This window comes from Diadema setosum, chromosome 4, assembly GCF_964275005.1.
Source record: "Diadema setosum chromosome 4, eeDiaSeto1, whole genome shotgun sequence".
Classification (NCBI taxonomy): Eukaryota; Metazoa; Echinodermata; class Echinoidea; order Diadematoida; family Diadematidae; genus Diadema; species Diadema setosum.
Window position 1 is genome coordinate 26,693,923 of NC_092688.1, and position 27,877 is coordinate 26,721,799.

General features: G+C 38.9%; 1 protein-coding gene across 1 annotated transcript in view; it reads left to right on the plus strand.

The window, feature by feature from the left end:
• The window catches only part of LOC140227771 (vacuolar protein sorting-associated protein 18 homolog), a 43,752-nt gene that overhangs the window by 4,623 nt on the left and 11,252 nt on the right, over positions 1 to 27,877 (plus strand). Inside the window, exons 6-20 of the mRNA XM_072308169.1 lie at positions 467 to 546; positions 1,625 to 1,740; positions 3,212 to 3,300; positions 3,994 to 4,092; positions 4,869 to 5,034; positions 5,482 to 5,539; positions 6,109 to 6,212; positions 10,368 to 10,493; positions 11,102 to 11,237; positions 11,854 to 12,003; positions 13,457 to 13,550; positions 14,804 to 15,036; positions 17,350 to 17,490; positions 19,232 to 19,363; positions 20,896 to 21,105. Coding sequence (XP_072164270.1) covers positions 467 to 546; positions 1,625 to 1,740; positions 3,212 to 3,300; positions 3,994 to 4,092; positions 4,869 to 5,034; positions 5,482 to 5,539; positions 6,109 to 6,212; positions 10,368 to 10,493; positions 11,102 to 11,237; positions 11,854 to 12,003; positions 13,457 to 13,550; positions 14,804 to 15,036; positions 17,350 to 17,490; positions 19,232 to 19,363; positions 20,896 to 21,105 — 1,934 coding nt within the window. The remainder of the gene's footprint in view (positions 1 to 466; positions 547 to 1,624; positions 1,741 to 3,211; positions 3,301 to 3,993; positions 4,093 to 4,868; positions 5,035 to 5,481; positions 5,540 to 6,108; positions 6,213 to 10,367; positions 10,494 to 11,101; positions 11,238 to 11,853; positions 12,004 to 13,456; positions 13,551 to 14,803; positions 15,037 to 17,349; positions 17,491 to 19,231; positions 19,364 to 20,895; positions 21,106 to 27,877) is intronic.

Sequence of the window (27,877 nt, forward strand, 5' to 3'; positions counted from 1 at the left end):
AATTCTGGCTGTGTTTCACAAAAGGACCCTGATTATAAAGAATTGAAAAAAAAACCAAACAAACAAACAAAGGGTTTCATTGATACGAAAAGTTAGATACTGCAGATAGTCATTAAGGACACATAAGTGCTGTGTGTGTCTGTTTTATTTATTTATTTTTTTTTTTATTTTTTTTACAATGGACGGTTCTATCAAGGGTAAACACAAGATGGTATAGGTGCAATATGGTAATCGAAAAGTTAAAACACTGCACCTGGACAATTGGAGCTGACAGCCTTTTTCGCAGCATGAAATTTTCGCAAATTGGCACTGGCCTTCAATACATATATAGTGTAGACATGAACTTTTGTGTGCATTTTAACTTTACGAATCATGGTTCCGTATGAAATTCATGAAAATTTCATACACGCAAAAATTTTGTGGTTTTACAGTGTTTCTGACTCTCCTCTGTGTTCATATCCAACAGGTCTCATCTATGAAGCAGAGATTCAGGCTGGGGAAGATGGTCGATTCTTCCAGCAGAGTTTGGATCAATACTTCAAACAAGTGAGTGGAAAAAAAAAAAGTGGATGTCAACTAAAAGGATGGTGTAGTTTTGGTTGAGAAGCAGATTCACGTTGTAATTTTTTACGAGATATTTAGAAACCGCTGACAAGAAACATGAAAAGAGCATACAATTCCAAGAGGAATTTAAAAATTATTTAATGAAAATTGGTTTTGAAATGGCTGAGATATCAAAAAAAGTAAACCAAAGTGATTCTAAGAAAAGGTGCGAACCACCTTTTTAGGACCTTTGTGTTTCTGTATATCTAAGCCATTTAAAAACTGATTTTCGTCTAATAAACTTTGAATTCCTCTTAGAACACTTTGCTCTTTAAAAGTTCATATAAGAAGTTTCTAATTATCTCAGAAAAAGTCAAAACCTGTATTTCCATCTCAACCAAAACCATAGCATCAATTGGGCTTTAAACTGTTGTCTTTAATTTCTATTATGTGGCATACCTGCTTTCCATCAGCAGCGAGTTCCCTTTTGTTATGATGATTTTTTTTTTTTTTTGAATGACATTGATTTCTGTCAGTATACAAAGCATGACATGACAAAAGTCTTTAGAGAAGAAGTTTGCTTATTGTTTGGTATTTGGATATTCATTACAAATAAACAAGAAACGGCTACGTGATAATGTTATCAGCACTATATGCACGTATCTGGGGATACTGTTGGAATTACAATAACCTTTACAAGGTGGCTCCATCTTTCATCGGCCAAATGGCAGGATCTTTGTTGGTGTCATATTACACCTGTATGGAACCAATTTCTTTTGTGTGAATTTCCTATATTCTGGGCTGACTGCCCAACTTAAGTCTTGGGAGACACGCCCACACTGTCAATCACATTCCATGTTCCTGCCAAGGTATACACATGTATGCCTTGGCAGGTTACTCCTGTACTGTGCAAGATGTTAGTACAATAAAAGATACGTATTGTCATTTGAGTATCCTTATCTGTCCTTTGCTTGTACTCTACAAGAGCAAAGGCTAATAAAGTTTTGTTTATACCCAATATTGTGTGTGACCATGTCTCCCTTTGACGTAAGTTTCACTAAATAGTATATCATTCTTGAAGGTCTTCAACCTAGGGAAGGAGGGCACCGTGCCTGTGACAGCCATCGAGGTGGAGCGGATCCCAGCATCCAAACAGAATGAGAGGGCAAGAATCTTTGTCATGGCAACCACTCCTGGGTAGGTTGGGTGATGCTGAATGCTTGCTTACTAGAATCAAGCATTTTCATTTTGCTTGATTGTCTGGTGTTGTCATATAAATATTGCTACAGATTATGTATTTTCAGTCTTTATTGCTCATTTCATCTGCCAGAATGGTCCTTTTCAATCTACTCATGAACCAAACATCGTAGCACAGCAAAACTTTGATTTCTGTGGTAGTATTTGTCTCTTGTGCATAATACTGTCACTTCCATATTAGTCAAATGGTGTACTTCTCATGGGTGAAATATCCCTTGGATATTCAGGAGGAACAGGGTTATTGTAGCACAAGATGAGAGCTCATATGCAGAGCTGCCGAGTCTCACTCATTCAATAGGAGGCTCCTTGAAAACTTGAATATCTTTTCATGTCCAGATGAGAGAGTGGAAAAGTTCACCCTGACCCAAATCAGGGTGGTCCATGCGGGGGGGGGGGGGGGGGGGGGGGAAATTGAGCATGTCACTGCAACATGCTCAAATGCTTGTGCAACAACCTCAAAAGCCAGTAACATGCTGTGCAACATCCTCGAGAATTGACTACATGCTCAAAATAGAATGTAATCAAACATGTGCAAAACATGTGCAAAACTTGAAAAACATCAAACTACTATTGGTACTTTGTGAAAAAAAATACTATTTTTGTGCTCAGAACATGAGACAGAACATTGATGAACAGGACAACAGGAAAAAAGTCACAAAATATTGCGCACTCTGTGCACAGACAATTTCTGCAATATTCTCACATTCAGAGCTTCCAACATGTTTAAACTTAAAGTTGTGGGCCACCCTGGGAAATTACATTTGCCCGAGATGCACGTAACACAGGTATCTCCCTGATTGCTCTCTTGAATCTCTCTTACTTTGATGTGTGAATGTTGGCAGCCCTGTATTTGGTATGCATGATGCTGATAACAATAATTACTGGTGTCCATATGACATTCTCTCTATGAGTTGCATCCCTCATTTGAGAAAAAAGATTAGGGATACCATTAGTTTGCTCTATGCCATGGTCTGATGGAGGCTCTCCATTCCACTTTGATACCCATTTTCAAACAAAGTGGAATAGAAAATGTTGGGAATTTGCCACAACTGGCTACGGTCAGCACAGGAGAACTTTCTCATACATGTCAGCCATTCTTTGGCTAGACTTTTCTTTCTCAAAAGTGTGAGCTGATCGTTTTAAGACAGATTTTTGGCTTGCTTTTATTGACACACAATGATACTAATTATCAGCAGCATGAATAAAAGGGTGAATAAATACATAATACAGGTCGGATCAAATACGTGAGTGACTAAATGGCAAGATAAATGAATTAACAAATGAATAAATGGTTTTAAAAGTAAATACAGACTGAAAGTACTCTTTGCATTCTTGTGAGATCAAAAAAGGAAGTATCCATTGAGCTGTCAGAAGTCACATGTCCAATTTGATGTTTGTTTTCATTCTTCAGGCGCCTCTATCAGTTTATTGGCATAGTGCCAGCTCAGGCAGAAAGTCCCATCTTTCTGAACGTGTTCCAGAAGTATGAAGAAATCACGCGTGAGTAAACTGCTGAATGCTCTATTTTGATGTAGATGTTCAATTTCTTACATGAGATATACATGTATGTACATGTAAATATTGATTAGGTAGAGAGTGTTGTTGTCTCGGGTGACTTGTATATCATAGCGTGTAAACCTGCAGAACAAAAATCAAAACATTACATTTTCTTCTTGTGGAGCAAGGTTGTAAGCTGTGACAATAGTGAAGAACATCAACTGAACACAATTTACTAGCTGTCATTATCAGCTATCATCAGATGTGGTATTGTGACCATGTAATATTCAGAAGACTCCTGATTCTGATCACAGTTGTATCGCAAGTACACAAGTCAGAGAATTATTTTGATCTACTCCCAAAATGTTTGAATGTCTTCAACTGAATGGCCCGAATTTATAAAGTTGGTTTAAATCTAAACCATGGTTTATGCAAATTTCTTCTGCATAAATACAATTGACAGATTGGGTACGCCAACAGACGTCCAGTAACAAACGCGTGTTGATACTTGCATATCAAAGGTGCGCCTATTTCATGCTTATTTTAGTCCATGGTCTAAATATGTACGATGGTCTAAGTTTTAACTACCTTCGTGAATCCAATTTGGGCCAATGATTGCTATTAACCGCGATTCAGGTACATGAAGAAATATAATTTCTGTCTTCCATGTGATATTTCTGTGTCCTTTTCTTACAGCAAGCTTTTTGGAACTTCCTGGTAACTTTGGTTACAGCAAACTGGAGCAGTACTGCCAGAAATCTCGTGGATTGCCAGCAACATTTGCTTGGATGACAGGTTAACCCTTTTCTTCTCACTTTCTGCATGTTACCATGTTGCTTTACCTCCACCTCACTACAAGACTATTCTACTACAACCCTTCCCCTTCCCCCCCCCCCCAAAAAAAAAAAAGAAGAAAGAAAGGCTTGGTGGTTTGTTGCTTGATCTTTCAAATCTACTTCATCTTATTGTAAGCCCTTCTGAAGCATCGAGGATCACCACCATCTCCCTTGTGTCCACAAATTCTGCAACGATGGGCAAAATTATCACAGATCCCCATGGTTGGCTCTTAGTAAGTTAGAGGTGTCACTTATATGAAGCCCTATTCATTTTTAAAGGGATTGTGTAAGAATGATGTTCATTCTTCAGCGAGCATGGCAGCTGGCATGTACACGTAGGAAGTTGTTGGGGTGTTTTTTCTATGCTGCCTCAAACAGATATACCATGCCAATCTGCAGTTCTCCATTGTATCAAGTCATTTGTTTGTTTGTCAATTTGTCGATTGGTTGGTTAGTTAGTTGGTTGTCAAATGCTAATGCACGTGCATGAGTGCCTGACAGGTTCTTTTCCGGCTGCTTTTTCCGTCTAGTTAACTTTCTTACTCCATATATGTCATTTTTTAAAGCCCCTTTCAAAAACTTTTTGTATTTCATAATGTAGGGGAATGTTTCTCCATCTGCAAGTGGCAAAAATTTTCAAATTATCCTGTTGATGGCTCCTTGTCTGTCTGCCCACAATGTCATTTCTAAAATTGGCTCTGTCATATCTCTCCTGCTCTCTCGTTGTGTCCACAGGACCAGGTGTGTACTTCGGTGGCTTTGACTTCAGCGGGCAGTCTCGGGACAATCTGACCAAGGACAGTCGGCTGCTGCCATACCCAGTCAGGGACCAGGAACCCTTCATGAGGCCGATCGCCATCATTCTCACCGAGTTCCACGTCTTGCTCCTCTTCCAAGACAGGTCAGAGTTTCCTACTATGTCTCTCAGACCACTTCAAAATTTCAGTACTCCTCCAAGCCTGTGATGTTCATGAACTCACCTTATGATCTTAATCCGTTTCATACAGGAACCTGGTGATTTACATGTATATATCAACCCCATTGGGATTTCAGTATGGAACAGGTTAAGAGAAGGAGAAGAGGTTTTATACTGAATGAATGTATACGTGGCAGGATGGTTACAATTAACACTTCTATCTCGTTTAGACATTCAACTGAATAGCAATGTGTATGCTATGTTTTAACAGTACTGTCTATTACTAATTTGAGATGTCAGCAGAGTGTCTGATGATTAAATGTATGTGATGCATTGTGTAGTTTTATACCTCATTTACAGTATGCCTTCTACTTAAAATATGAATCCACTTTTCCAAATAAGCAACGCTGTTTTGTCATCTCAATTCCAAAGGGTGAAGATTCTATGTGTCTTGAATGAACAACTCATTGACGAAGATGTCTTTCAACCGGTAAGTTGGTTTTGTGTCTGTACTCTTCTGTAACCTGAAGTCTTCTAACTGCATTTTTTTCTTACTCAGAATAGTCTTGCATGATCCACAAAGATTATCACATACTTTTTTTCTTTTACATACCAGGTTAATAATACTAGAATGTGTGTAAGATATGTCAAAAGTAGTTCTGATGATAAGCTGAGGTTGAAAGTTATTACATAGTACTTTTTTCTTTTACATACCAGGGTAGTTATATTAGAATGTGTGTAAGATATGTCAAAAGTAGTTATGATGGTAAGCTAAGGTTGAAAGTTAAATATTTCATTTCACATATCACTGTGGGTATATTGTATATGTTTAAGTGATGCCCTCAGAGTTAGATGGTGGAATTACTGTGTCTTTTGAGTTTGAAGAGTATTATTCCCGCAATTGTAAAGGTATGACTGCAGAACATATTGTTATGTGTGTAACAGAAATTCAGCATTGTGACACAGTACTTTAGTGGTCATCATTGATCTCGTTAGTCTTTTACCTTGGTATATTTTGGGCTTGTTTTATCCTCTCTCTCACATGTTTTGTCTCTGCAGAGGTTTGGTCGGCTGATTGGCATGTGTCGAGACAGAATGAAGGGTACAATATGGACCTACACTGACCAGTCTGTCTTCATGTACAAAGTGGTGAAAGAAGCAAGGTGTGTATCAAAAATCTTTTTCATTTGTAGCAGGCAAGACTGCGTTTTTAATTTTACACACCATTCTATATATCAGAACAATATAACCTCTATCCATGCCATTGAATAATCATGGAAAGATGCTCCCAGAAATGGTACTCCATGTTCAAGATGATTTTATGCTGTCATACCTTTTTATTAACTGTAACCAAGCTATTGGCTGCATGGGGAAGGAGACCATTTGGTCAGAGTGATTTACATGTAGTTAATTTTCTCCATAACCAGGCAGCCCATCCAAGCATACCTTAGCCTGAGACTATTTGCAGTGTACACGATGCAATTAATTATTATGAAATGTAATTGAGGTAATGTGTCTCCTTTTGATCGCTCTTCTTCAGATGTTGCCAAATATCAATGAATGTAATGATGATGATAACAATGATAATGAAGACCTGATGATGATGATGTTGAGAATAAATGGTAATATAATTAATAACAATTATTATGGCAATTCTCCAACTATAAGGCCATGTGGTACTTGAGAAAAGAATACTGACTAACATTTTAATGTTAACCATTATTTTCTGGATGCTGATTACAGTAATAATGTTTTATTATGACGGTGATTGTCATAGTTAGGCCAAAAAAAAAAAATGGTTTGTTTGCCCTTCGCGACCGACCGAAAATCACGGAAATTTCGGGTCGCGTTTTTTTTTTCTTTTTTTTTTTTTTTGCTCTTTCAAGTTTATTTTTTTCCACAAATTTCATCTTCTACAAATTTGTGAATGGTTTTAAACCCAAAATCATTCATTTTAAGCTAGAGAAAGAATAAAAAAAGTCTAAAAATGTTTTTTTTTTTTTTTTCATCTCATCGACCCGTCGTAATTGTGTTCGGGCCGCGCGGGTCAACAGGCTACGTTTTATAGCATGTATTGCATGCTACAATGTAGCTACCTTTTTGGCTCACATGCGTGCACGCGCACGAAATCCAATCAATGCATGTATTTAGTACAGGGCTGCACACTGGCGACCAGTTATTCGCGCTAGCTTGCGCATTGGCGCTGCTCACGCACTGCCATGCCATGCAATACATGCACAGCATGTACAGTGTAATTGCTTTTCGTTTGCTTGCGATCGGCGATCATGCCAGACAAGAAGCATTGATAGAATTAGAAGCGCACGCATTTCTGGGTCATTTTACTCACGATCCGATCCCGGCTTCGCAGCAGCGTGGCAGTTGACATGTTAGAACTAATTTACTTGTGTCGATTTTTTAGAAAAGTAAAAACATATTCGATATTCAGCGATACAGTAAATGGATCTGATTGCGTTCAGTTTCATTTTACATAGTCATTTCACAAATGAATATTTTCATTCGTTCAGAATGATCTCACAATGAAGATAGGCGCAAAAAGGATCACGAAATCGGCCCTTCCGTATACTCTTTAAGAACACATGCACAAAATGTGAAGAGATAATACTAGGGAGAAAAAAAAATCATGAAATCATCGCAGTCCCGCTTACATATTTGAGGTAGAAATCGTCCCAAAAAGGATCATGAATTCGGCCGGCCGCGTCGTACACCTTTCAAAAGCTCATGTACGAAATGCGAAGAGATTATAGAGGAGAACAAAAAATAAAGGACACATTTGGTACGTGCATCATAAAAGATTACAGCCGAATAAAAATTCATGAAATCAACGCAATCCCGTTGAAATTTGAGGAGATAATAGGCGCAAAAAGGATTTTGAATTCAGTCCTGCATGCCGTGTTGGTTATCAAAACGCATGCACAAATGCAACGAGATTATCGGGAGAAAAATAAAAACACACATTTTTACCCTTCTGGTGCGTGCATTACAAAAGATTAAATCCGAATTAATTAATGAAATCGCCACAAACCTGCTGATATTTGAGGTAGAAATAGGCGCAAAAAGGAACGTGAATTCGGCCGTGTCGTATACCTTTTAAAAACGCGTTACGAATTGGGAAGAGATTAGCGGGAGAAAAATAAAGGACACATTTTCATCCCCTTTTGGCGCTTGCATCATATAGATTACAGCGGAGTAGTAATTTCATGAAAATTTCGCAATCCCGTTGAAATTTCAGTAAACAATAATAGGCGCAAAAAAAATCTCGAATTCGGCCCTGCATGCAGTGTATAGTTTTGAAAACGCATGCACAAATGCGAAGAGATTATCGGGAGAAAAATAAAGAACGCATTTTCAACCCTTCTGGTGCATGTATCACAAGAGATTACAGCCGAAATAATTAACGAAATATCGCAATCCCGCTGATATTTGACGAAGAAATAGGCGCTAAAAGGATCGTAAATTCGGCCGTGTCGTATACGCATGTACGAAATGCGAAGAAATTATAGGGAGAAAAATACAGGACACATTGTCATTTTCAACCCCTTTTGGCCCGTGCATCATAAAGATTACAGCCGAATAATAATTCATAAAATCATCGCAATCCCGTTGAAGTTTGAGGAAACAATAGGCGCAAAAAGAATCATGATTTTTGGCCGTGTCGTATATCTTTTAAGAACGCATTTACGGAATGCGAAGAGATTATGGGGAGAAAAATAAAGAACGCATTTTCAACCATTCTAGCTGGTGCGTGCATCACAAAAGATTATATCCGAAGTAATTTATAAAATTGTCACAATCCCGCTGACATTTGAGGTAGAAATAGGCGCAAAAAAGTATTATGAATTCGGCCGTGTGGTACATCTTTTAAGAAGGCACTTACGAAATTCGAAGAGTTTATCGGGAAAAAATAAAGGACGCATTTTCAACCCCTTTTGGCGCGTGCATCGTAAAATATTACAGCCGAAGTAATTTATGAAATTGTCACAATCCCGCTAATATTTGAGGTGGAAATGGGCGCAAAAAGGATTGCGAATTCGGCCCTGCATGTCGTGTACCTTTCAAGAACGCATGCACAAAATTAATGCGAACAGATTATCGGGAGAAAAATAAAGAACCCTTTGTATCGCGTGCATCAGAAAATATCACAGCTAAAATAATTCATTAAATCATCGCAATCCAACTGACCACCAAGAGCAGGTTACGCAGCAAGTTCGTGCACTGATGTTTAGAAAAAGTCACAAACGCATTTGATACAATCTGATTTTGTTCATTATCATTTTACACTAATTCATAAACAAACATTCTAATTTTTTCCTGTCTTTATTTTTAAATTTCTTGTGCAATAAACATAATGCAAGTTTTAAAGAAGATATTAATCTGCAAAATGTACATGAGGGGGGGGGGGGGGGGTACATCCATAAAAAAACAAGAAAATAAGTTTGCAAGTCATTTAATGTTTTTTATGTTGTCATTGTTGACCGGTAGATTTTCTGTTCGGACCTGTAAAAAATGGTAAAACGGGGCATTTACCGGTCCGACAGAGACAGGTCGGACCGGCAGAAAAAATGGGTTAGTGTGCAGCCCTTCACAAGATGGCTACTTTTGCAGCATCCGTTACCAGCTGTCATGGCACCAAAACTGTTTGGAGTTCAGTTGCCAGCATCTCACTGGAAGGTACTTTTTTTGGAGCTGTTTGCAAAATTTAACAAAGATGAAGGTTATTAAGTGTTTGTCAGTGAGTGTTTCTGCCTCGCGTACCGGGCCCTGGCAAGACGTAAATTTGAATGAATCTCTTGGAGTTTTGAGTGCATTGACATGGAAAAAAGGGTACCCTGTATTAAAAAAAAAAAAAAAAAAACGACCTACCGACCCTCTTGGGTTTTGACAATTAAGGGCAAACAAACAATTTTTTTTTTTTGGCCTTATGAAAAGGATGATAATATAGGGACATTTAGATGTTCTACAAGCTGTGAAGTACCACAATGCTCATACACAAAAACAGTTTTGCTACAATTAGCATAGCTATGTTTACAGAAGTAGCAGAATACTATTTCAGTACTATCTTTAAATTTGTTGATTGAACAAGTCTCTACTACTATCACTTTTGTTATTGAAAGTTTACGTCTGTGTAAACACTCCTCTTCAGTTTTGTTTGTTTGTTTGTTTGTTTGTTTTTTGTTGCTGGAAGCTGCTGCCTTCAAAAACATACCACCAGGCAAACAAAGATTTGCACCCAAAACAATTACAACAAACATAACCATCAAAACCACCCAGCCCTAATCTTGTTCATTGTTCCCCTGTAGAGATGTGTGGAGGATCTACTTGGACAAAGGAGACTTTGATCGAGCCAAAGAGTTTGTACAGGACAACCCCGCCCACCTGGACCAAGTCATGAGCAGACAGGCTGAGCACTTCTTTGAAAATAAAAAGTGAGCTCTTCTTTCTCCTTCATCGAGATCTGTTTGAGGATTAGTTTTGCTCATCCAAGCAATCAGATTCCCTGCCCATGCATTCTGAAGGGCCACGTGATGCATTTGCAATTGTCTCTGCAAAAATTCTTCCTGTTCACATTACTCATGTGCTATTTGAAGTGAGTTCACTTGAAAAATATTTTATGACTTGCATTGAGTATTCACAGATTCAATTGGCAAATGATTATTGGTTGAAAATTTGATCACAATTTATTGCATTTCCATTCTTTAACCCGTTGAGGACGAGTCCCGAGTATACTCGGGCAGGTGTCTATGGGAATTGCGTGTTGTAGCAAAATCAAACCGTCCTCAAAGGGTTAATAATGATTTTTTTTTTTTTACTTTTTAGGGTCATTTATGTCTGCGCCAATTTCAAACTCCTTTGGAGAGACTCCAACTTTGACTCAATAAGCTCTATTATTGATACCTAATTTGATACTTAAGTTTACGAATACGCTTCAAAATCTTTGCCGTAAAATCAGTGAAAATGGCACTCTGAATCATACCTGTATATGGAAGAGTTTGGAAGGATTGTGCTCTGCACAGTGTATCCCTTTTTCTCAAAGGTATGAGAAGAGCGCCATCTACTATGCCATGACGGAGAAGTCCTTTGAGGAGATCTCGCTCAAGTTCATCGAGGCAAAACAGACAGATGCCCTCAAGATCTTCCTCATGAAAAAGTTGGGTGCCCTGAAGACTGAGGTGTGTGTTCAAGTTGGTCGTTCCTTCATCATTTCTGAACAGTATTTGTTTCCCCAAGTCACTTTTGTATGTAATTGCTGCAAATTGAAGAAGAAACCTGTACAACACACTTGGTAAAATTGTTGTATCGAGTCAGTGAATTCATCCATTGAGGCTGTTACTCTTGCTCCAGAGAGAGACCGTAAGCTGATATGCTCGGCAAATGTCTGATGTTCTGGCTCAGTATAATTTTTTTTTTTTTTCACAGAATGTTTGTGAAGGGGCAGATGTTATGTTCACATTTAAGTCTATCCCACTGCAGGCAGTACCATGCAAATATGGCCTGAAGTAATTATTCATTTTGATATGAAATATTTCTCTGCTTGTGGAAAATTATAAATGTTGTCCAAATGTAGCTACTCTAGAACTCAAATGAATCTTAGAAAAAGAAAGCAGGAATTTGCCCCTTTTTTTGTAAATGTGTGTGAGGTTGAAGATGTAGAGCTTCATTTTTCATTTATACAGTTTACTTGTGATGTCTCAGACAGATGCTGAGTTATAAATCATATTTCTGCACGTTGGGAGAATGCCCGGTCATTTACACCTTGATTTCTGTGCTCCGTTTCTTCATTTCTAGGACAAGACGCAGCTGACGATGCTGGTGATGTGGCTGATAGAACTGAACCTGAACCAGTTGGGAGCACTAAGGGGTAAAGGAGAGAACCAGGAGAGATTCCGGGAACAGCAGGACGAGTTCCAGAGATTCCTGGCAACCACCAGAGTTATGGTAGGCTGGGCTTAAGCTCTCCATCTCAATCTCTGATTAAATTTGGTTTGGGGCATTTTTATTTTCTTTGTCGGGTGGTAGTGGTGGTTGCAATGGTGGTGGTAGTTGTGGTATTGGTTGTGCTGGGCTGTGCTTTTGGTAGTGATGATTGTGGTAGTGGTGGTAGTGTTGATAGTGGTTGTGATGATGGTGGTCGAAGTGATGGTGGTGGTGGGAGTGATAATGGTATTGGTGATGGTGGTGGTAGTGGTGGTAGTAGTGGTGGTAGTGGTTGATAACTGTTGTGACGATTGCGGTCGAAGTGGTGGTGATGGTGGTAGTGGCGATGGTGGCTGCAGGTTGTGGTGATGTAGTTTAAGTGGTGGTAATGGTGGGAGTGATAGTGGTGGTGGTGATGGTGGTGGTGGTGGTGGTGGTAGTGTTGATGGTGGTGGGAGTGATATTGGTGTTGGTATTGGTGGTGGTGATGGCAGTGGTCTATTAACTCTTTCTTACATGGTACATTATCAAGTGACCCTTATAAAAGTTGCTGTTCATATTTGTCATCCTTTTTGATTTTCTACATGTGTGCAGATGTCATATATAAGAATCTACGCAGATGTGATGCCGAAAAGAAGCAAGTGCTTCTCTTCTTGTAGCAACCACAATATAAACAATATTTTTAGCTCAAAAGCATTATTCACAAGCACAAATCTTATGCAATAATTCCAAGCTAGCACAAGTGATCACTTACTATTGTTTAACAGGGGAAGTTGAAGATTCATAGTTCTGTTGTACCTTGAGTTGATATGTAATTTAAAATTTTGACTAAAATCACATTTAGCTGTAGAACACGAACTGCAATGCACTCTGCTTTCATCTATAGTTTCAAACATCCTGCAGACCACTAATCAACTTGAAGTTCAGAATTCTACCATCTTTTCATTGCTGTCAAATTCCTAAGTAATCAATACAGCGACTGTAATAATTACAAGTGCAATAATTTCACCAAACAGTAATTCAAACCATCATATAGAGATACATCCTTCCTAAGACATGGATTGATTTTAAAGTTATGTATGTGAAATTCTCCCTTTGATTTGAAGTTGATTATTTCTTTTTCTCTGAAACACAATTTCCATTAACTTTGCTGTTGAATTCAGTGCAATTTGTATCACCTTGAAGTTTAAATTTATGTAAATGCAAAATGTTGTTTGTAATATGTCATACAATTGCATGGATATTTCCAAAATATTTACCACTGTTTTGAGCAAACTGGAATGAAATTTTCAACTACTTCTACGGGGAATTCAGATGCCTTTTCCAAATTATGAAGTCAGAATCTTTTAAATGATAAACACTTAAAGGCAGGGGCCTCTCTCCCTATGACAAACAAACGGTAGTTATGACAAGGGAAAACACCGTGACTCACTTCCGCTGTATTTGTTTCTTGATCCTCTTTCCCATCGTACAGGAATGTCTGAACAGCAATGTAAACACAGTGTACGATCTGATTGCTAGCCACGGCGATGTGGAGAACATGGTGTACTTTGCCATGCTCATGCAAGGTTTGTGAATGCCATTACGACCTCTGCAATTTCGAAGTCACATTGATCTTTCACGGGAACGCCGAACCATAGTAATATGTGATCCTGCATCACAAAGCCAACAAAAAGTCTCCAGACATGGATTTTCAGTTAAGAACAGATTCTGAAAGAGCAGACTTTAAGCTTCAAAATGATGTATAACTCAATTCAAATGGACTCTCCTAATCTATCCTAATTTGGGAAAGAAAGCACACATGCTGGAAAGTGTAAACTGAGAAAAGAGGCTTTGAAGTACAGAGTCTATTCAACCAACTAATCTTCAGCAAGCTGTGCTGGCTGTGTGATGAATGGAACAAAAAAACAGGGTGTTAACCACTGTAGCAACAACAATGAAGGGATTATCAGATTAAGTTGAAATTGAGCATACTTTATTAACACATTCTGTAGATGATTAATGCCAACTTTCAAAGCAGTAGCATCGTCTTTTCTAAAGTTAGTAGAGTTGAAAGTGATGAGTATAGATATAAAACACAACTCATCACACTGTTCTACCAAAAAGAGTTCAAGAAAAAAGCTGCTAAAAACACAATTTCCTTGTCATTTTATTCTCCCAAACTGTAGTGTAATGTAAAAGAAGACTTGCTCTTTCAGAAAATATAAAAATCTCAATATTGGCTGGGTAGACCAATTTCACCAATCACACAAAATCAGTGTGTGCGACTTTTTGTTCGTTTTGTGATGCACGGTCACATATACGATCTTCACCTGTTGGAATATCAGAATAGTTCTGACTGATGTCAAACTGGATGTAGCTTAAAAAGTGGAAGTGCAATGCATTTTTTTTTCTCTTTTTTTTTTTATTTTTGGTCTCTTGTCATGATATGCATGTATTCAGCAGCAATGGTAGGTAGCAATGGTAGTGAGGGAAGTAGTTATAGAGCACATTACTGCTTTCAACTAATACAAGATTTCTTGGTTGATACTATGAGCGGATGGATCGATGATATAGCATGGATAATGTAGTATTACAGCAAAGGCAAACTGCAACCAGTTAATCAAAAAGTCATTGACAACTTGAATTTGTACATCAATCAATGTAAAGCCTTTTTAAGGTGAACATCACAAGTTAATATTAAGATAACTGATTAGTTGCACCGATTATTTGAAAGAAAATAACTTTTTGAAGAATTCAACAAAAAATCATTATCAATACTCTTCATTTCATGTATAATATACTTATGAATGTCTCATTCTTCTCTCCCTTCCTGGAGCAGACTTTGAGAGGGTCATCAGACACCACATACAGAACGAGGACTACATCGCCGCGCTGGACGTGCTGAGGAAGCCCAGCGACAGCCGGGGGCTCTTCTACAAGTTCTCGCCGGTGCTGATGCAGCACATCCCCCACGAGCTGGTGTCAGCCTGGATCGAGCAGGGCAAGAGGCTGGAGGCCAAGAGACTCATCCCCTCCCTGGTGCAGTGTGACAGTGGACCCTCCGAGCATCAGGTGAGGGGAGGGGGGGAACCCCCACGGCAGGTGTCTGTCTGCCTGTAGAGCAACCCTGGCTCCCTGGTATTGGTAGGAAGCTCCCAGAAGAATTGATCAGTTCAGTTCAGTTTACTTTATTTTAGCACGGAACTTCCGTCAGCCCATGGCTGTTCTTCAGCTGGTCTGTGCCACATAAAAACTCATACATCATTACACATTGTACAATAACAGAAAGAACAATACAAACAGAACCAAAAATGGAATACATTGATTGAAATACAAAGAATATCCCAAATGTTTACTCTCCCCCATCCCCCCGGCTATTCATAACAAAATACTGAATATTTGCATAATATTTAGCTGTATTCGTCAAATATGTTTCATAAATTAACACCATTTCAGTCTAACACCTAAACACTCATCTTAAATTCAGCAAATGACTTAATTTTTTAATGTACAGGAAGCTGATTTCATTGTTTAATTCCCCTATTTGAATAGATAAACTTTTTTTCTTAAGATTTGTACAAGATCTTGATAATTCTAAATTCTTAAATATATTTCTCAAACCATAATGAAATTCTTTGAATACAAAATATTTTATAGATAATTGTTTATTTTTTCACTTCCTGGCAAAAGAATATGGGAGTCTTCCTGCTCTGGGAATTCGTGTTCCTTGTTGAGTTCCATGTAATGCATAATTATCTATCTCCATGGTACCTCTTTGGAACTTTTCTGACTTTTGAAACATGGATCTTGGCAACCCCAGCACCTACTCCTCAATGTGCCTCAGTCCTGTCTACTCGACTATTTAGGAGTGCCGCTTTCACAATAGCTAGCTCACAGTGGAGTTTCCATGTTCATGTTGTGTCGCTATTGTCATACAGTCACTGCATAAATGCATATAAATCCTGGCTGATTGTCAACAGCTATTCTCTATCTTAAGTGTTCACCTGAATCTTGCATCGGAAAATTGACATGTTGGCACTGGTTGAAAGCTTTGTACGTGAAGGGTTGATGACCCCAGCCCAAAGGGCACATGTGTGAATCACTGGAAATTGTTTCTGTCGTTATACATTAAAGGTTGTGCTCAAATATTGATTGGGGGGGGGGGGGGAAGAAAAAAAAAAGAGAAATGAACAAAATAACATTCAGTTGATTGAATTAGTTCATTGGCTACAGTATGATATATTCTTACCTTGGTGAGATTTGCCAGTACAGTTATACATGCTCCTTCAGGCTGTTGCTGACATGCTGTGAAAGGGGCAGTCCCACAGTATTCTACAATAACATTTGTAACATAATTGTGTTGCCTGTTAGACATACCCACTCTAGCGGTATTAATTTCTCTTCATCATTAACCCGTTGAGGACGGTTTGATTTTGCTACAACACGCAATTCCCATAGACACTTGCCCGAGTATACTCAGGACTCGTCCTCAACGGGTTAAAATAACAAGAATTATGATCATTTCCATTGTTTAAAAATAAACAAACAAAAAACACACAAAAATAAACTGAGCAACATCTGCGGGTCAGAGAACCATATTCTCCGATTCTCTATATGAATAACAGCAGCAGCAGGTTGAGGAGGTGAAGTGTTAAGATGAGAATAAAGAGTGACATGGGGAGCAATATAATTTATCAACATAATGTTAACCTTCAGCTCACATTAATCTTTAGCACAATGTATGAACTCAGTGTGGACTTACACTCTTTCAGAGGTAAAGGGTTAGGCGTTGTTTAGTAATGCCCACAGTGAGTTACCGGGCTTGATGTACGGCTTCAGTGAAAGAAATATGTCATCATGAATATGGCTATGTTTCAGTGTTTTTTCCGTTGTATGCTGGGCTCAGCAGAGTTCATTATCAGTACCTCACACTTTCTCCTTTGACGAGACAATCTACTGACATAACTCTTCTGTACCTAAAAGGAGTGTATGAAGGTAGTACTCAGTAGGTGGGATGCAAACTGGTGTTAGTGGCTTATGTTAGCTGAGTGACCTGATATGCTACCACTGACATACTGTACCAGTCAGTTTTTTGGTTGTTTGACAGTTTGTATGGTCTGTGCTCATGTAACAACAGGGCCCCATGCCATGAAAGATGTTAGGATAGCAACTCTTGCTAGAAACTTCTCGAAGCTTCTCGTAGCCACAGCCAATCAGGAAGCACATGTCTTGTCATTACCATGACACTTGTCGTTGCAGCAAAAGTTGCTATCATAGCAATCTTTTTAAATGAAATGTGGCCACTGATGTGAGAATGATGTCATAAAGCTCCCATGATTCTCTCATTACCGTGACAACGTGTCTCGCTGCATCTCCAACCGACAGGTGAATGAGGCCATCCGGTATCTGGAGTTCTGCATCGGCAAGCTTGGTAACAAGGAGCAGGCCATTCACAACTACCTTCTCTCACTCTACTGTCAGCACCAGCCGTCCAACCTCATGGGGTATTTGGCGAGGCAGGGAGAGGTATCGTGTGCCTTCTGTTTCTCCAGATCTCTCTGTCTCTCAAATCTTTCCTCTCTAAACTGGCATCTTATAATGATACTATTGGTATAAAGATGTGTTAACATGTGCATACTGGTATTTTTTGAGCTGTCAAAGTGTGTACTAAAATACTCTTATCTGCAAAATTTTAAACAAGTGAAGTTCGCAGAAATTTGCCCAGCTCCAAAGATGTACCACTTACTTTTAAGAGATTAAAGATAATAAAAAGTTTTTGTGCCTCAAAAGTTTCCCTGAATTTCTGTGTTTCAGGTTAAAGTATCTATCATATAACTAACACTGTGAGACTTACTCGCCCCAAAGTGCTCTCATTTCTTAGTAATCATGCAATTAATTGCGACCAGCAGCCCCATACGCATAACGACCAGCAGCCCCATACGCATAGCGTAATGGGGCTTCGCATTGTAGCATTCGGGATCATGACAGATTTAGTATCGCGGGTAAATATTAACTTAAAATCCACAAAATTCTTCAATTTGAACACTTACCAATTAAGTTGAAGTCTTGAAAACAGGCTTCGGGCAACGTTTGGTTCTGCCAATAGTCCCTTTCTCTTCGAATTGATGACTGAATGTGACTCTGTCGAGAGGACCTTGGAGAGCTACATACACTGATTACTACGACCAGCGCATACGCACACATCACATGCGAACAAATTTCAAATCCATGAACGGATAAGATGTTTGTGTGCGCATGCGCTGGCCGTCAATTCAGCGTAACTCTCCCAAGGTTCTCTCGACCGAGTCACATTCAGTCATCAATTCGAACAGAAAGGGACTATTGACAAAACCAAACGTTGCCCAAAACCTGTTTTCAATACTTCAACTTAACTGGTAAGTCTTCAAATTGAAGAAATTTTTGGATTTTAAGTTGATATTTACCCGCGATACTAAATCTGTCATGATCCTGTAAGCTACAATGCGAAGCCCCGTTTAGCTATGCGTATGGGGCTGCTGGTCGCAGTTCGCTACACAGTATGCGTATGGGGCTGCACGCTGCTGGTCGCAGTTATCTCACACAATACGTGTACTACCTCGCCGCCGCCATACGGCGGCGGCTCTGGTACGAAACCATTATTGAATGATTACTAAGACATGAGAGCACTTTGGGGCGAGTAAATCTCACAGTGTTAGTTATATGAAAGGTACTTTAACCTGAAACACAAACTAAAACAAGGAAATTCAGGGAAACTTTTGAGGTAATACCAAAACTTTATATTATCTTTAATGGCCATAATCATTATGATCTCTTACACCTTTGTGTTTGTTTGTACCCAACTATGATGCAGTGGATAAACTTGCGAGCAAAATCAGCTTCAAGTATGACAAGAAATTACTGAGTGTGACATGATTGTATTGATTAGCAGTCCTGAAGATGGTACTGTAAAAGTGGAAACATCTGCAGTGTGGCAATTTTTGCGCATTTAGCGCAACACGAAACAAGCATGAAAATAAAAGCACACAAATTTTCTGGCTTGTTATGTATATTAAAATACTATTTTATATCTTGATTCCACGGAGTTAAAAACATGCAAAATACATCTTACTTGGTGGAAGGCGAAAAATTACTTGCACAAAAATTTCCACTGTTACAGTAATATGCACTTCACACTCCCACCCTGATTCTTATTATAAAGCAGTTGGTAGGGGGCATTGTAAAGCCCTTCCAATTAAAATGTTTACTCACACTACCTTGCTTGTTACAGATTGCTGACAATGTGAACTACGACCTGAAATATGCACTCAGGCTGTGCGCCGAACGCAATCACTTCAAAGCGTGTGTACATATCTACACCACCATGGGGTTATACGAGGAAGCTGTCGATCTCGCAATAAAGGTAATTGTAACTTTTTCACATGTGTAGATATTTGCTATGAAGTATATTGGAATAGGCACAGGTGTGGAGTATGAATGTAAGTAGATCCATTCATAACTGATATGCTTTTCAGTGGGAATCATGCCATCACCGGTTGAATCTTCACTGCTAAAAAAATGAATGAAGCTGACTTGAGATGAGACATTTCCATTTACCATTGGGAGCAGTGATTTAAAAAATGTTCAAGATATCACATTTGATGCATATGTGTATTTCTGTTGTATCACAAAACATCCTACTATATAAGATTTTTGCAACAAAGCCAAAAATATAAAGAGATGTCAGTATTTTTCTCAATAAATCGTAACTGTAGACAGTTTAGTTTGGGAACATTTTTTTCATAACTATTGTTCACATTTTGTGCATTTAACAATACTTACCAGTAACTGCAAATGGTAAATTATGCCTTTAAATCACGACTACACTAAATCTGAATACTATCAAACTGGCAGACTCACATGCTATGCCATTCATAAAGCTGAATGTGAATTTTTGGACTACGTCTGAAATGAGTGCAGGAGTAGCTTGACCTCATCAGTTGAGCAATATGTCATCAAAACTTAATGCAAATATGTGTTAATCAAGCAATGTACATACTGTTGCAAGAATGCTAACGTGGTGCCACGTTGAATAATGCATGTAAAAAATGCTGCCTGATGAAATCTGGAAATAATTCTTTCATTTAAATGAAACAGAAGTTGACTGAATGTTATACTGGACATCATTACGGAGTTGGAAGAACATGTCTTCAGAAAATTTAAAGTTGCACCTCTGCACACTAGTGTGTGTTGGTCTGCACCGATGAGGTACTGGTAAATTGAATGATGTGATGCCACAGGAGGAAGTTGGGGCTCATTGTTATGCAATATTAGCAGCAGCCTTGCCCTATTTCACGTGTGCAAAGACGGAATGTGCAAAGTGGGGAAGAGCACAGATGACACAACATGCTGAACAAATGACAACATGCATTTTCTGTGCCATGTCTTGTATTGGTATTTCTAAGTGTCAGATGTAGATTACAGGGGGAGTGTTTGATTCTAAAGCACACATAATAAAAGCAGAGAATAACAAAGCAACAAAGAGATGCTGTCATTGATGTAGTTGTCAAGGATGAATGGTTGAATTTATGATTTTAAGTGAATAGCATTCAGATTCGCTGGAAAACAATATGGAGTATTCTTACTTGTTGTAGAATTCAATGCGAAGGCAATATTTTGTCTTTGAAGAAGAATCTACTTTGAGTCAAGTGCCTTGGTTTAATTTCTAGACGTGTCTGACTTTGATGTAATGGGCATGTCCATTATGTGCAACTGGTGCAAACATGGCATTGCATATTTACAAGAAGCATGCTACCACATGTGATGTGATTTAGTCTGTGGAGGTCTGTAAATGTATGTAGGAACTGATGCTAGATGTACACACAACTTGAAAAGGCACGCTGGTGCTGACGCCAGGCGGTTGATGCTGATTTCTTCCCTCGCCCCCCCGCCCAGGTGGACGTCGAGCTAGCTAAGCAGAGTGCCGAGAAGCCGGACGATGACGAGGTGCTACGGCGCAAGCTGTGGCTGCGCATCGCCAAGCACGTCGTCTCCGAGCAGAACGACATCAAGAAGGCCATGGCCGTCCTCCAGGAGTGCCCCCTCCTCAAGATCGAGGACATCCTCCCGTTCTTCCCAGACTTCGTCACCATCGATCATTTCAAGGTGAGGCCACTCGCTGCCTTCTCAAAAGGATGATGAGTTAGCTCAGTCAGTAGCGCATCTGCCTCATGATCCTAAGGACCCTGATTCGATTCCTGGGTCCCACTGAGCAATGTTGTGTCTAATCATACTGTCTCCTGTAGTAAGAGGCAAAAGACGCTCTGTCCCTATAGGATATGAAATGGAGGTCCTGTGTGTGAGAGAATCACAACTCATGCATGTAAAAGATCCCACTTCATTTATTCATGACAAAGAACAGGGTGTTTGACCCGGTGAAGTGGTGCCGCCTTACATCCTACTGGACCCCATGGAAGACCAACTTTTGCAGCTGAATATGGGCTATCCAGCCATCTTCTCTGATGGAAATGATAACAAACAAACATTTAAAGTGTTTTTTAGTTTTTAGATTTATCTATGTCTCAATAGTTTTTGATAGCCATGTGGCATTTGTGCTTGCATGTATGGGCACTGTGGTATAGATAGGGGATTAGACTCGTGACTTTTAAATGGATTCCGGAGTCCAAGTCCTACCTAGTGCATCTTTGGTCAAGATGTTTTTGCTCAGAGTGGGGGAGGGGGGAGAGGGAGGTTGAATCAAACCCCCCCCCCCCCCACGACATTTTCCACGACCACTTTCAAGTCTGGCACATCTTACGACACCACGTTCATGAAAAACGGGCATACCGTTACAATGCTGCATGACCTTTTATACGTATGCTTGATACACGTAGACCGAAAATGGCTCAAAAATATGATTTTGTGTACCCAAGTCTATGCTAATAGAGTTTCCTCACCTTACTCAAAAAGATATGATTATTTTCACTTTCAATGGCTAATATCAATTAATTTTAGCATAGTTATGCTTAGAATAGGTTCTGTAATAAATTTTGTGGAAAAAAGAGAGAGAAAAAAAAAACAACAGTAAAAAAAGAAATAAATAAGAAATTCATAAAACAATAGAATACAAGAGAAATTAATTGTGATACTGGATTGTAGTACATTGTTAGGAATGCTATAAAAAAAATCACCCAAAATTAGGATGCTATTAGCTTTTTTTGTGAATTAGAGCAAAATGTATGATTTCAAGCATATAATTGATATAAAATACTTTTTAAAATGTAACGTATGTGCCAATATTCATAGAGATTTTGCGATTGACGGCCGAGATCTTGGGGGGGGGGGGGGGGTCTCCCCCGGCTACAGAATAGCCCAAAAAGCCCAGCCTGGTTAGGGTTAAGATAGAGTTTTCAAAAGAAGCTTATATATATATATATATATATTTTTTTTTTTTTTTTTTTTTCCTTATATACCTTCCTTTAATTCTTAGGTGGTCATGCACACCTGGCTTAACTTGTTGCCGTAGTGTATTGGGACTTGGTTGATTACCTGCAAGACATTGTGTACTCTAAATTAGGTCAACCTACTCAAGTGAAAATCCCACACGCAATCATGGTGCTACAGTAGGGACCAGGAGGGTCACATAATCTCTTGTCATTGATAGATAGTTTCAGGATGTCTTTTCTAATAGCTTATAAAAGTGCAGTAAGGGTTGAAGGTCACACACACAGCACAAGACATCAGTATTCATCAGGCTTATTCCTTCTTTGATATGTGATCTGTCTTGCTTTCATGACAGTAATGCCATAATTCTTTCTGACATATATTTGATTTTTTTTTTTTCTTTCATGAATCTAATGCTTAATGTGTGAGAGTTTGCAAAACATTTCAGGTCACGTTTTCCAACACATGCCAGAAGCTTGTATGAAAAAAGAAAAAAGAAAAAAATGCTGAATGCGAGACTTGTTTCTTGTGCCAAACATTCTTGAAGTCTTTTATGATTGGAGGGTTGGCCTTTTTCCCAGGGGCATGAGCACAAAGTTAAAACTGTGAGTGTAGTATTCAGTCTATTTTTTCCCCTCTTTTTTTTTTCCTTACATTTACATGCTTGCTTTGGCATAGGCTAAACATGCACTAGACACACAGTGCATTGTTCCCGTAAATGAGTGTTTTTCATCCCAGTGGGTTTAAATACAAAGGAGAGAAGCGTCTTCAATAATTGAAACCACACACCCAAGGGTGTTATGCACTGTGCATCTGCCTCCCACAAGGCCCTCATTTGTATTTGAACTTCCTCTTACTCAACAGAGTGCAGAAAATTAGGATTGTAACTGGGGGAGAAAATTAAGCATACATATGAGTCCACTGAGACATTGCATTATATAAAAACAAGGGAATTAGCAGATGTCACAGCAGCTGTAAAATCCCAACATTCTGTTAGTTCGCCATTAATATAGTACTTTAGGTCAATTCCACCGAAAGGTTGCATTTTATGAAAATCAAACTATTGAGTATAGATGATTAATAGGTATTGTTTACTCAAAGCAGCCTTTCACAACGGATATTTTGATACCTCATTTGTGAACATCGGTGAACGTGGAGTGGAGTTATGTCCGAAAAACTTCATTTTTCATGAAAATTGCCAATTTTTGCAGAATTTATATATCATTTCTGATACACTATTATGACCATAATACAGCTCGTGTAATTCTCAGATGGCTTATTTTCTGAATGTTCTTTGGTCATAGATTGGTTTTATGATGTTCTAGAACTTGTTCCGGCATGAGTAAATATTATTCTGTCAATCTCAAAATGTGGTAGTTGATAGCGTCCCATAAGTCACGTTTTTGTGTCCCATCAGTCACACTGGTTTTCCCTATCCTGCTACTGTACCAATGAGTAGATATTCATACCACTTGGCTCAGGGTAAGCACCAACCCTTTGCTGCATTCAGGAAAGAAAATATCTTTCCAGAAACTCTGTGTGTAAGAATATTTCAAAACTTACTTTCCCATGTGAAAAACGGTGGTCCTCAGATGTCCCATAAGTCACGACAGCAATTTTTCGTTGCTGTACGTAATGCAATGATACTTTTCAAACTAAGTATGGTGCTTTCATAAACTGTGATATGATGGATCTAACCATGAACTGAGAAAAATGCATTTGATGCAACTATTTTCTCAAAATACTGGTTTGAAATTGCTGAAAATTGTCACTTTGTCCCATAAGTCACAATGGAATTGACCTTTAGCACTTTTCACTTATCTGTTTTCCTTTAACGGATGCGTTGTCTTCATAGCTATGAAGTTCGATGATGTTAATAAGGAGCTCATACGAAGTAAACAATACAATGTGTAGAGTCTATCTTGTAAGGTTTGTATTGTTTACTTCGTATGAGCTCCTTATTAACATCATCGAACTTCATAGCTATGAAGACAATGCATCCGTTAAAGGAGAACAGATAAGTGAAAAGTGCTAAAGTACTATATTAATGGCGAAATTGCATCATGAAAATCACATGATTTGAGATCGAACACGATGACCGCACGAAAAGAAATAACGTGAAGAGACTCTTGAAAGCCTCGCCATGCAGACCGGCCAAGCCGCTGTATGTGTAAACGGGGGGTAGTCAAGCCGACTTCAAGGCGGTGTCCAGCCGACCTTTCTGCTATGTGTAAACACACTTTCGACATTTTTTGGAGGCAGCTAGACGCCGGCGTGAGGCCGACTCGATAAAGCCGGCCCATATGTAAATGGGGTCTTGGATTCATGTCAGAGATATGTCCTTGTCTAGTTTCAATGAATAGCTTCTTTTTTTTTTTTTGTTCAAATGGCGTAATCACGCCTTGTGTATGTAACACCAATTATCTTAAACGATTGTCCTTGAATTTTTCTTTGTCTTCACAGTTCACATTTCTGCTCGATTGATGATGAATAGAATATCATTTTTCTGACATCCTCCACACATCCCTGCATCATACAAAGAATCACCTTGTGCCATTGTGTGCTGTTCATGTTCATTGTCTTTGCTTCCCACACACCTCGGCGTAATTGCTCATGTGAGTAGTGCTTTTAGGACTGCGCTTCTCGACTTCTTCTGACCCAAAGCCCATTTTGGCTCCTGCAAAGTTTTGGGAGGCCCAGTTACATGAGTACAGTGTAGACTGAATCCAAGTCTTTTTTATTTTTATTATGGAAAGACATTGCAGTCCGCTTGCAAGAGTTTCACGGCCCACTGGTTGGGAAGCACTGCTTTGGGAAATCCACTTATTTGTCAATGGTTTCTCTGTATACAACAGGTTTTTTATCTTTTTATTTTGATATTTGCTCATCATTGTTGGTGTTTCTTAAGTGGGTTTCAAAAGATTGAAAAATCCCTTTCTTTAAAGGGGATGGCTAGTAACTGATCAGTGGGAATCGGTGGGAATGCTGGGGGATGATTGTTCCAATCCTTGTGGGATTCATTTGAGAGTACATTATATATCTATTGTTGTGTGAAAATTACTTGCTTCAGTATGGTCTCGTATTCAAGTAATGTGCAGTTTAATTGCCCCGTCACTGTACAGGCATGCTAACCTGGAAACATTAAACTGCACATTAATTGAATATGGGACCATTCTGAAACAAATAATTTTCACTCAACAATAGATACATAATGTACTCTTAAATGAATCCCATAAGAATTGGAACAATCATCCCCCAGCATTCCCACTGATTCCCACTGATCAGTTACTAGCCATCCCCTTTAAAGCCCTTGGTTGTTCAAGTCTAAAAGTCTGTTTTCATAGTAGAGTTTTCAAAAGTATCCCAGTACACTGAATAAACTAAATAGACCAGTTTGCATCTAGCCATTGGTACAAATTGACTCCAGATTTTAAACCATAGAAACAAAACAGTTGTAAATCTAGATATCACTAATCCAGCTTGCTTTTATGTTACCAAGCTCACTTGACGGTCAAGAATGTTCTTCACTGCAATGAAAAGTAACCATTCAGTTGCTTGCTTTCCAGGACATTGCACATTACAACTCTGTGTTACATTGAATTGTTTTTATGGCCTCGCCACAAGGTGTTGCCTGAGGCTTCATTGTTTTTGCAGTGGCAGATCCAGGCAGGGGGGCACCGGGCACGCGCGATCCTTTTTTTTTTTTTTTTTTTTTAAAACAAAAGAAATGATGTGAAAAATTGGGGGTTGGGTGCATGCAACCCCCCCCCCCCTTAATTTTGTAAAGGAATTCCTGGATCCGCCCCTGTTTTGGGTTGTCCATCCTTGCATCTGAAATCAATTTTTAGGACAGCAAAACATAAAAAGCGCTAGAGGAAGCTGTGCTTATCAACTTTTGGATACACATGCTCAAGATCAAAGGTCAAATGTATGTTGAGGTAAAAAATCACAAGATTTCACTGATTTCCCCATATTTCTGCAATGTCAGAAGGTGTTTTCTTGAAACGTAGTGTATACTGTATACGCGGTTATTTTCGCGAGGGTTTTATTTTCGCGAATTTCGCGAGCTTCGGGCTGATCGCGAAATTAAAAACACGCGAAAATATTACCCCCTCATACCTTATGTACAAATCGATGACAAAATGCATCCAACGCACGCTGGCCGCGCCGGACGACCAGAGAGCGGCTGTTACACTGGCCAGTACATACATATACATACTAGAGTACCTCGTAATAACGGCCAGTACGTTCTTGTAGTAATCATGCCTTGGTAATTTTTACTAGTATGTGCTTTTCGCCAGCTTTTGGGCAATTCAATTAAGCCACAGTGAGTTAATTAGCCTCTTCCGAGAGATACTAGTACACACTTCACTTCAAAGTAAGCCTACTAACGTTAGAACTACTGTCCTAGTACGACAACAGCCTGCATGCAGGGCTCCGGTTTACGTTTTTACAACTACGGTATACGCTCACTGTGATTGCAGTGTGCTTCCCTGTCTTATCGTGGACTCGCCCTGCATGTCGGTCAGGCTAGTGCGGTCAATGCCTTTTTTGTTCAGCAGGTGAAAAAAATCTCTTCATGTTCAGAGGGACTCATAACAACACAGCAAATACAATGTTGTCGCCAACGCTTATTTAAGGTGTATACCCACTTCAGTTTGATGGGCGTACCCGATTGTGTGGCTCTTCCATACACGTGGTTAACACTGTGTGTGTCTACTCTGACACTGTATGTAGCCAGGGAATTGATCATCGAGACTGCAAGATGTGTGCAAATCCGATGGGTGCGGCGCGGGTGTGTGTGTGTTCGTAAAAAGACGAGTTTCTGAGGGAAAATCGTGACATTTTATCGTTAGTTACTAGTACTGGAAATGGCAAGTTTTTGCATGCCGCGGACTACTAGTACTCGCTAAGACTGAAGATACATTGAACAGTGAACCATCAAACTGACCTACAAGTACTAGGGAAATACTAGTAAATTTTAACTTCCAATACTAGGGCTAGTTATCATTTGGGGTTTTTTTTACTATACATATGTATATTTATTAGAATACTCAGTAGTCGTAGCCTGTGTTTATCCGAGGCATTTTTTTTTGGACAAGATTTTTTTCTTTTTTGGTTAACAATAGGCCCACAAAGAAAGGCATAATTTAACATTCTCCAAGTAAAAAAAAAAACATGCGTATCAGAATATGATGGGGTGTAGATATGGACCTGTGAAAAAATATACTAGTATGCTCCAAGGTTATTATTAAGCGCTTCAAAAAGTGAAATCATTAAATATCACCTCCATTGACAACTGTGCTAGAATTATTGCCAACAATAAATACCATTTTCATTATACAGATATCTTAATTGTTAATGTGTGCATGAATTTCATTGTTTTTTCATCCTCGGATTTCTTTTTCCATCCGAGACAATAGTAAATGTAAATGTAATTGTTTACATAATTTCTTTTAAATTTAGGACCTTACTATTGTGGGCATCTTTCATT